General features: G+C 52.1%; 1 protein-coding gene across 3 annotated transcripts in view; it reads left to right on the top strand.

The window, feature by feature from the left end:
• Nucleotides 1-10,633, top strand: part of PCBP3 (poly(rC) binding protein 3) — a 277,037-nt gene that overhangs the window by 225,365 nt on the left and 41,039 nt on the right. For all 3 annotated transcript variants that reach the window (XM_063092050.1, XM_063092058.1, XM_063092040.1), the window contains 4 exons: nt 5,494-5,648; nt 7,765-7,788; nt 8,736-8,768; nt 9,157-9,273. In XM_063092050.1, the coding sequence (XP_062948120.1) occupies nt 5,494-5,648; nt 7,765-7,788; nt 8,736-8,768; nt 9,157-9,273 (329 nt within the window). The remainder of the gene's footprint in view (nt 1-5,493; nt 5,649-7,764; nt 7,789-8,735; nt 8,769-9,156; nt 9,274-10,633) is intronic.

The following is a 10,633-nucleotide window of genomic DNA, read 5'->3' as shown; positions in this document are numbered from 1 at the left end:
CTGCACTTAGCTGTCAGGACTTTCTCCTCCACCTCCTCCTAATACCTTGGTTGCAAAGATGGCCCAGACGTGGATGCAGCACCTGTGCTTCCTGGGCAGGTGTGGCTCAGATCGGCCTCAGAAGAAATAAGAAGCAGGACATCTGGTCAGCAGTCGAGATGAGCAGTGAGGCAAATGTGGAGACTCCATCTGGTCACCCTAGTGACGTATTTACTTCTCCCCACCTAATGTCTCAGTGCCCCATAGCTGTCCTTGCTCTCCCACCTTCCAGAACCTCCTCTTGGGAGAGGACTGTCAGTGGTGTTTAGAGACCACAGGAATTTCAGGCCTGGCTGCATCTTTCACTAGCTTTGCAATTTTGAACAGTCCCTATCTTACTCTCCTGCCGCAGTCCATGTGGAAATACTCTGAAATAGCTACAAGCAAGTCTTTGTTATTGTAAGTACTACTCCGCTTTGGGGCCCATGTATATCCATCTGAGGCAATAGCGTTCTCAAGGGGAAAACATTTTCACTAGTGTCCCCAAGGGAAGAACATGAAGATTTCATCTAGACATGGGGATTATGATCTCCCAAAATTCTCTGTAATGTGGTATTAGAGAGCAAATACTTTTGAAAACCAGGGGAGCTTTGACAAGTAAATGAAGCACTTGAAGTCTTGTTTGCCCTGCCTAGGAGTTGAGACCTGCTCCAATCAACCGTTCCCCTTCCTCAGAAACGCTCAGCACAGAGCCATAGGTCCCTGTGCCGAGTCCCTGCCTCCCTGACCCCAGTGCCTGACCTGCACCAGGGCAGCCAGAGCCCTTCCTCAGGACATTACAGACTTGAACTGAGTCTGTCCCTCACAGGGATGTTGCTGCGGCCATGTCCTGCAGGCTCTTCTGCCACAGGAGGGAGCAGAGCCAACATGTCAAGAGAGGCAAATGTGAGAAACAGGGAACATAGGGGCTCCTATCCCTGGTTCATGTTCACGCAGCCCAGTTGCCACCACAGCTAGGTATCACTACACTCTTTTTAGAATAGTCAGAATGAAAAAGACTGGCCAACCAAGTGTTGGCAAGGCTGCAGAGGAGCTGCAGCTATCTGCACTGCTGGTGGGAATGTAAAATAGTACTGTACAAGAGTGTTTGGCAGTTTCTTTAAAAGTTCAGCCTGAGCCTACCACATGATCCAACTACTCCACGCATAGGTATTTACCTACTTCAGGAGTAAAAGCTACTTCCACATGAAGAACGGTACAGGGATGTTCATAGCAGCTTGATTTTTTTTTGGAAACAGTCCAAATGTTCTTCAGTGGGTAAATAGGAAAACAGATTGTGGTTTCTTCATGCAATGGAATTCTACATAACCGTTAAAAGAAATGGACTGTTTATACACGCAACAACATGGATACTATCTTCAAAAAATACTGAGTAAAAGAAGCCAGACAAAAAAGAATACGTATTATATGATTCTATTTATATAAACTCCTAGAAAGTCTCAGAACCTATAGCAATGGACAGCAAACAGGAGGTTATTTGGGGACAGTAGTGGGTGGAGTACGAAGAGGGACTGTAGGGAACTAAGGAGCTGTGTGTGGTGACTGTGTGTTCCCTGCTATGAACGTGCTGCAGTGGTGGCTCTGGGTGTCTGCACATGGCCAGACTTATCCCATGGTGGACTTTAAGAATGTGCAATTTATTAATCGTCAGTTATGAAAGGCTATGGAACATACTTATCCCTTATCCAGGGGATAAGTGTAAATCAGCCTGTGCCACTGCTGGGTGCAGTTCCCCTTCACCATGCAGGCTGACTTTTTCCAGGGGTGCCCAGCCCGCCTGGTGTAGCCCTTCCCCCACTCGAGCCGTCTCGCTCTGTTCCCCTCCTGCCCACTTGCTGTGGCCTCACTGGTCTTTTTCCTTTGTCCTAAGCACACTGGTGCAACTCGGGCTCCCTGGAAGCAGCGCCTGCCGGGGAGGAGGAAATAGGCGTGGGCTGCATGGCAGGCCCAGAAGAGCCACAGGCACCTGGACAAGGTGGTCCGAAGGGGCTGACTCAGAGGTGGTCTGATGACTACTCTCCCAGCCACTGGGGCAACACATCCTTCCTCACAGGTCTCTGCACCTCTGGGCCTTTACACTGTCATCCTCACTGCCTGGGGGCTGAGGCTGGACAGCTCTGTCTCCTACATGGAGCCCTAAGAGGGCCCTTGGTCACCCTGCCCCCCTGCCACATTCCCTGTCTCGTCAGCCTGTGTGTGTCTTCTAGGCACTTTCACTGTTTGCCTTGTCTCCACCAGCACTGTCTCCAGTTCAGTGCCACACAGTCTGGGAGGGAGCCTCTAGGAAGTGCCATGGTGGAGCACAGATGGAGCTGGGGAAGGGGCCAGTGAGTGCAGAGGGGCCTCCAGAAAGAGGAGGGGCAAGTGAGAGTGTTCACCCTCAGGGCCTGTGGCAGTGGAGGGTCTGGAGGATGCAGACGCAGGCTTCACTCAGAGAGGACAGGAAGACAGTGGCAAGGTTTTCTGAGCAGAGAAGGGGCCAGGTCTGAGTTCCTGGTTGGAGGCGTCACTGGTTCCCTGTGGGAGTGGAGGGAGGAAGGGAGGGCAAGAGGCAGGGTGTGGTAGGGGTGGAGGGGCCAGAAAGTCTCCGATCCTGCACCCCCATCCCCGTTGCAGATTGAGCCATTGGGATTTGTTAACGAATGGGATGGGGGTGAGTGAGGGAGGCAGGAGTGCTGAACAGGACAGAGGATGGCGGGGACTGGTAGCCTGGAGCTCCACTGGTGGAACAAGTTGGCCATAGCCTGCTGCCCCTGGGAGTCCAGGTGCAGGGCGTGTTCAGGGCTGAGGCACATCTGTGGGTTGTGTCTGCCGAGGCAACACTTAAACCATGGACTGGATGGCTCCCTGTACATGTGCAGAGGGGAGGTCTCAGCCCCCACAGGGGCTGACCATGCCTGTTCCTCCTCTTCCACCCACTAAATGAGCTAAAAATACATTAAATCCCCAGCACTGAAGAGAATGTAGGGAGGGGACCTTGATGGATGGGAGAGACCTTACCATTTCTAGAATAGTGGTGCAGTGGAGGGATGAGCAGAGTGAGGTTTTATTCTGAGGGGCTGCTTGCCTTTGGATGACTGTGGCCAGGGCAGTGGGCTACTGCTTCCTACTGAATTCCACCTTAACCTTTTATTCCTCAGTAGCCCACGAAGCTGCCCCTGGACTATGGGTGGACGGGTCAGTGTGAGCTGGGAAGGAGCAGAAGTGGCCTCCTGAGAAAGGAGCAAGGCTGGGGCACTCTGAAGGTCACCATGGAGGAACAGGTGCCTGAGGGACAGCATCTGGACTCCCAGAGGAAGGGCCACGGGTCTTGTCCACCCCATGCCTGCCAAGAGGTCTGTGGCTGTGGGAGCTGCCGGCTGGAGCAAGGTGTTTTCCCCAGGTTTCAGGCCACTGAGTCACAGGTGACCTGTGCCACTACACAGAACGTCTCCTCCTTCCCAGTTGACAGAGGACATTTTGACGGCTTTCTGTGCGCTCATGAGAAGAAAGGCACTGCCTGCACAGCAGCTCGCTGGGCACATGACTGATGAGTGCTGACAGCCTGGAGCCCCGAGCACTCCTGGCACGAACTGACCCACTTTCTCCTCCCTGGGCTGACACGCTTGCATAACAGATGGCTGCAGGCCCTGCTGTCCCCCTGCGAGAAGGAGATATTTGCAATTAAAAAGAAAGCACGAAGCCCCAGACTGGCCATGGTGTGATCCAGTTTGTTGGTGCATATACACAGACCTTTAAAAAGGGCTTTGCTGGGCTATGGCAGGGCATCTGGTTAGGCACAAGTGGGGCTTACTGATGCCACTCCTATCACTTGAGCTAGATGCTGTCCTCTCCTTCCTGAGCTCTTCTCTGTGGGTGCCCTACTTAGAGTCAAGTGTCCTGAAGGGATCATGTGAACCACGCTGTTTAGCAGAACTTTCTGCGGTGATAGAAATGCTTTATCTGTGATTTTCCATATAGGCCCCCGCACAGACACATGAGGCTATTTATTTAACATTTAAAAGACAGCTAGTGAATTTTTAGTTTTCAGTTTTAGTGAATTTTTATGTAAATAGCCACATGTGGCTGGTAGCTACCTTATTGGACACTGAAGATAGAGAACATTACTATGTAAAGATGATTTTTAAAAATCCTCTTTCCTATATAAAATCCTTCTTAAATTTTATGTAAAAATGCTATGTTAAAATCCTTGTTATTCAGAAAGTGTCATTTTATCACAAATAATAATTAGAACTAACAATTTGAGATTGCTAATGAAATACAAGTGTGTAATAGTGTGTTATTTCAAGAATGCACACGTGCATGCATAGCTGTCACTGTGGGCTCTGTCCATCACCAGATGCTGCTCTTTGGGAAGTATCTCCTCACATTCATCTCATAAGTACCTGGAATATGCTCTGTTCCTGTGCTTTACGAGGGTACCTCAAAAAGTTCACGGGAAGATTTGTATCATCTTTCAATTCTGTTTTTCCATGAACTTTTTGAAGTACCCTCATATTTTTTTTTCTTTTAGCATATTTTTAGCAGAGATGTTTTGATGAGGAAAAAATTTTTGCCACGAATTGTAACCAATAGTCTCTCCTTCTGGTGGATCGAATCATTTGTGCAGGGTGACAGGCAGCCCAGCTGCCATGGGGGTGGACACACGTGGGTTCCACAGGACTTGTTTCCTGCAGGATTTCATTAGGCATGTGGTGTGGATTTCTGTTTATTGAAGGACTAGGTATGGAACTGTGTGGGAGGAACTCACCATGCACCCTCTGTTCCTCTGAGGGCTTCCATGGCTACCTTCTTTATCATTCTGGCAGCTCCACCCACCTCTCAGGTACACACCTGGGCAGGTTGCATGCAGAGCTTCTGGAGGCCTGTTGTGCTCTCTGCCCTGTGGTCCACCGGGACACCCCACCCTGAGCCTCATGTGGAACCCCAGGGTCTAGGACCCGCACCACACACACATCCCCCCCAAGCCAGCCCCTCCTCTGTCCACTAAGCAGCACTGTGCTGTGGAAACCTTGTCACCACTGCTGCCACTGCTGCTGCCCACGTACCCTTTCCATGACCGATAGGAGAGACTCGCGTAGCTGCAGACACTGGCTATGGGAACATCACGTCCCCAGGGCTTTATTGGGATGACTGCTCTCACCCTTGGCTTCTGAGAAAGGTGCTCCTGTAACTCATTACAGATATGGAAACTGAGGCCACAGGGTTGGAATGACCTGCCCAGGGTCCCGTGGTTAATCAGCTGTGGGCCAGGATCCAGCCCTGGTGAGCTCACCCCAAAGTCCATCCCTTGAACTTCCGTGACTCCCATGCCCCCATCAGGTGAAGCTCACCAGCATGTCGTGGTAATCGTAACACCATCCCATGCCTGGCGGGGAAACCAGGACACCCGCAGACGGGCATTGGCCATCAAGGTTGTTCTTGGCTAGCAGCAGCTGTGTCCTCTCTTTCCAGGTGACGCCATCTGGGCCCCGTCTGTCCTTCCTTATAGCACCCTCAGCACGTTAAGCCACCACCCCCAGCCGCATTTTGGGAGAAAGATGGAGTCCAAGGTCTCAGAAGGTGGCCTGAACGTGACCCTGACTATCCGCCTGCTGATGCATGGAAAGGTATGGAAAGCAGGACAGAGAGCCACAGAGAAGTGGGGGTCATGCCCACCACTGGGCTCCAAACTTGCAAAGCAGTTCCAAGTACAGTCCAAATTACATTTTTGGGGAACCTACACTGATTACCTTAGTGTGTGTTCTCTGCACAGAAGGACATTCTCCTGCATGTCCACCACACATCCCCAAAGTCAGGGTGTTCACATCATGCACTCCTGCCCTTGATAATGGGGTCTCCAGGCAGAACCACGTGCAGCACTCCCTATCTCTCTTTAGTCTCCGTCAATCTGGAGACTTTCATTTTGAAAGTGGCCATCCAGTGTTTCTATGGAACGTCCCTCACGTTGACCTCATCTGTTGCCCCCCGCCGTTGGCAGAAGTGCCGCAGCAGCTTCCCTGTTGCTGCCCAGATCTCAATGCACCCCATTCCTGGTGGAGGTCGCATGGGTCGCATGGCAGGTGATGCCTGCCAGGCTGCACCAAGAGCTGCTTCTCCTGCCTTGTCAGCAGGACATCACTGGCAGGGAAAGATGTAGAGGCTATCCAAATGTGCCACATGTCACCAGACGCTCAGCGCATGCACGTATCACTCACTCATATCTTCTTGGATTCAGGGTTTGCTCTTTTGTCCCATGGGCTGTGGTCCCATGACTGTCAGGGTTTATTCTGATGTGCATGCTGCCCCTGACATGGCCAGCTTCTCAGTCCCTATCCTCTCACACAGTCTCACCTTCCGGCACAGATGCTGCTCATGCCCGTCCTGTCTTTTCCTGTCCCAGTCCTGGCTCAGCCGTTTTTCCAAGATCCCCGACTCCTGTGAGTGGACAGGAATGTCTGGAAGCCAAGACTGGGGCATTGCATGTCTCTCTGCTTCTCACCAATTGCAGGTCCAAGACAGAGCTAGGGAGTGTACACATAGGCCACACATGTTTACATGACACTCATCCCACTTTCATCTCTCTGTGTGGAGCCCTGAGGTGCACACCTCTAGCTCCAGCCCAACAGCATGGGCCTCATCCTGGGTCCTTTGTCTCCTGTTTGTTCATGAGAAACCCAGCTCCCAGATCTGCCTGTGGTCTCCTGCCAGGGAGGCTGGCAGAGGCTCTGGGCTCCAGCACCTGTCTCACTGGCGCATCCTAGATTTCCAGGAGACCTGCCCTCCTCCCTGGGGCGGAGGTGGTGCTCACACCCAGAACGTCCATTTCTGTGATGGAGCCAGAACCACCTACCTTCCTTCTCCCGACTAAGTATCAGAAGCCAGGCATGCACCAGGGGTAGGGCTCTCTGTGAGGTCAGTTACACGGTGCCCACCTCCAGCAGCAACAGGCACCACCACACTCCATGGGAGGGGAGGGTGCCCTCATGACTCATGACGGGGTGGGGGAGGTCACTACATCCTGCCCAGCTGCCGCGTGCATCCACAGCCCCTGCCACACACACCCTCCCACCCAGCCTTAGCAGACGAGGGCCTTCCCCAGGAACATTGTCACTGCTGAGGACTTGGTTGTACTAAGGGAAATGAGTCAGATTTTGAAGGATGTCATTCTCTGCAGCTAGACGCCAGGCCTGGCCTTACCTCGAGTGACATGCTGTCAGAGCACCTGTCTGGGTCTGTCTTGCTGGGCAGGGAAAGGCTGTGGCCGCCTGGCCCAGCTGGGAGTGCACATCCCAGAACCGTCCCGGGCCTGACTTCACAACTATGGCAGCATGTTCCACCACTTCTCTGAATAGTCTACTTTCTGAAAATAAGTCACAGAGCAATAGCAGTGCTAAATTTTATGTCACAGACTTGGGGGAGATTTTATTTTTCGTGTATTTCCTGTGGGGTTTCCTTGAGGCCTTAAGTGCATTAGGGGTGCGTCCTGAATTCTCTCTCTGGAGAGCAGCTAGTGTTCTGCAGGCAGCGTCAGTCAGAGTCAGCTCCGTCCCTGCGCTTGGTCAGGTGAGTGACCCCTTTATAGATGGCCCGGCTCGGACACTTCCCTCGTGACAGACTCTAACATCTCTCCTCCTCACTCATGTTAGGAAGGTAGACAGGAGAGTCCATTTGCAAAGTCTGTTCCAGATTTTTTTTTCTCCTTCTGCTGGATGACATCATCTTTTTGTGATTTTATTCCTACAGGAAGTTGGAAGCATCATTGGGAAGGTAATTATTGAATGAACTCTCTGCCTTGCTTGGGGTCTCTGTTAGGGGACAGTGAGGGCGGTGGCAGCCCCCAGTGCTGGGAAGTGTGGTTGTCACAGCCCTGTCAGTGTCCTCTCCTGGCATTCAAGCTGCACCATGTGGAAGCTGGTCCTGGCTCTGTGGGAGCAAAGGGGAGGCATCCTCCCTCCATCCTGCCCTAGCAAGACCCCAGCTAGTCCCCTGGCAGCCCACTGCTTTGGTGGCCAGTCCTTTGTTGCAGGTTTGAGACCCCACTAAGAATTATTTTGCTTGTATTCTTCAGCAGGCTGTGTAACCTAAGCAATCTCCAGTGACTGATAGTGAAGGGTAATGAATCCTCTTTATGTTCCCATTCTACAATAAAAGACACGTTTCCAAGGGGGGAAAGTAAGGGACAATTTGGAAGTCTGCTGCCTGTGGGGGAGGAGAAGCTGCCCTCTTTCTTGGTCACATTTAGACCATCTCTGGGGGTCCCTGGTGTCCCTTTCCTCCATCATCCTATCTCATGGGGGTGCCTTCAACTGTTTATCATCCAGGCTCTTTCTCATGAGAGCTTCAGGGGGTACCTCGAGGGGTCAGCACCATGAGAGATGGGGGTGACTAGGATCCCTGTACAGCTGTGCCACACACCTTGTGGACCAGACCCATCCTGCCCCCTGGATGAGGTGCCATGGTTGGTGTGACAAGTCAGGGCAGATCCTGCCCCACCCTTGCCAGCTGTGTGCCTCAGTTTCCTCACCCGAAATGGCCACAAGGGGAGGTGAGAATGGAGTTTGACCTGCACAGTGCAGAGGCTGGCTGGCTGGCCTGACACCAGCTCGGGGCACAGCTGTGGGTGCTGGCGACAGACAGCTCCAGGTACCTCATGAGCCTTTCCTCAGTGGGACCATGAGTGACACTTTCTCCTTGTTGTCTAAATCTTTTTCCAGAAAGGAGAGACTGTGAAGAAGATGCGGGAGGAGGTGAGTATGGCCTGCCCTGAATGACGTTCTTTTTCCAGGCAGGCCAGGATGCTCAGGCCAGGAGGGTCTCGGCTGGTGCTGTCTGCAGCCCCCATGGCCCTGCTGCAGTCCTGCCTGTGCTCACAGGGGTGGCAGGGTCTCTGCCGGGCGTGAGTGTGAGTGGTGAATGCAGTGCACCTGGACTGGTGCAGGCCTTCTGTACTTCCCTGTGCAGGGAAGAGATCACTTGGATTCTTCTTGCTAATTAAAATTCCTCCCTTTGTGGGAGATTACTGAAAAGATTACTGTTGAGAAATGAGGTGGCCAGGCGGGGCCAAAGCTTGTGTTTGCATTGATGGCGTGAGTGGCTGTGATCTTGTTGCTGGGGTCTGCTCTGCTCTTGTCCTAGAGTGGTGCGAGGATCAACATCTCAGAAGGAAACTGCCCAGAGAGAATCGTGACCATCACAGGCCCGACGGATGCCATCTTCAAGGCCTTTGCCATGATCGCGTATAAGTTTGAGGAGGTGAGGTGGGCAGGCCTGGTTCCAGCTGGCTCCATGGGCCCCTTCTCCCCTGAATCTGGACGTGGGGCAGCCCAGCCCACACAGGCTGCCCTGCTCAGCCACAGGCTCCTCTGGGCTCCTCCTACCTCCTTGGCCTCCCAGGAACCTCCTGCTCCGTCCTTCCCACTTCCTTCCCAGCTCATGTGTGTTGGAGAAGCCCACCTTATCATGTTTCTTCAGACCCTGCCCCCAGAGCACCACACACAGCCTCAAAACACCCCACACCTTCCACCCAGGGCACACAGCTGCCCCTGACCCTTGTACTGCACTCACACCTACAGCATCCAGCCAGCAGTGCCCTCAACAAAGCCCCGGCTGGCATGACCCTGGTCCTCAGCCACACCCACCCACAGCAGCTGACCTCCCCCAGGGAGAGCTGATGTAGTTTGGCTTAGTATGGGCAGATAAAGGTGGAGAGACAAGCACGTACACTTGCATGCTGGTGCATATAAGTATGTATGTGTGTGTGTGTACATGGTACTTCTGTTTTCTTTCAATGAGTTGAATCTTAATGTTTTTATGTGTTTCCATTTTTTTTTATCACCAAAAGTTAATTAGAGATGCATTTCATGTTTTTTTTCAAAGGGGTGATCAAGCTGGAGAGTAAATTTTTCTGTCAGAAATGTCCATCATGGCCTGTGCCAGTGAGCTGAGACTGATCTGTCTCCATGTGGGGCAGAGGTGGTGTCATTGATAGCTCTGCCAGAGCCAGGGAGAGGCTTTTCACAGGCTTTCCTGTTTGTGTGATCCTTGCCAACAGGAGCACTGTGCCGGTGGTTCTTACAAACAGCGAGTCAGCAGCTCCTCTTAGCAGGTACCTGAACAGTCAAGGGCACCTCCCTTTAGAGCTTGAGTCTGAGCCAGAATGTCTAGCCAGAGAGATGTATAGAATAAGGGTCTGTATGTATAGAGAAGTCTCTGAATACTCATCCTGAAGTGTGTGAGGTGCCAGTCTGAGGCAGACACGACCAGGTGTCCTGGCCCCAACGAAAGCAGTGTCTGGTAGAGTCATGTAGAGACCTGGGAAAAGTCACTACTGGTGACGCAGGGCTGGACTCGAGGCCTTACATTAGCTCGGTGACAATTTGTTTCTTCGTTAGTCTCTTCTAGGTGGTAAGTATTTGGTGCATTGCTTCATGAAGGTTGTTGATCTTAAAGTTATAATTACCTGGGGTCTGTTAACAGACTTTAATAACTGGTTATTTCTCTGGGAGAAAGGTTGACTTTTAGGGTCAATTGTCCATGTAGACACAAGGGAAACACCATCAACTGTAATTCCCTAGGGTTTCATTTGATGAAACCAGAACTGTCCAGAGATTTT

Source organism: Cynocephalus volans, chromosome 1 (assembly GCF_027409185.1).
Source record: "Cynocephalus volans isolate mCynVol1 chromosome 1, mCynVol1.pri, whole genome shotgun sequence".
NCBI classification, from domain to species: Eukaryota; Metazoa; Chordata; class Mammalia; order Dermoptera; family Cynocephalidae; genus Cynocephalus; species Cynocephalus volans.
The sequence above is the reverse complement of the archived record's forward strand: the minus strand, read 5'-3'. Positions and strand labels throughout refer to the sequence as shown.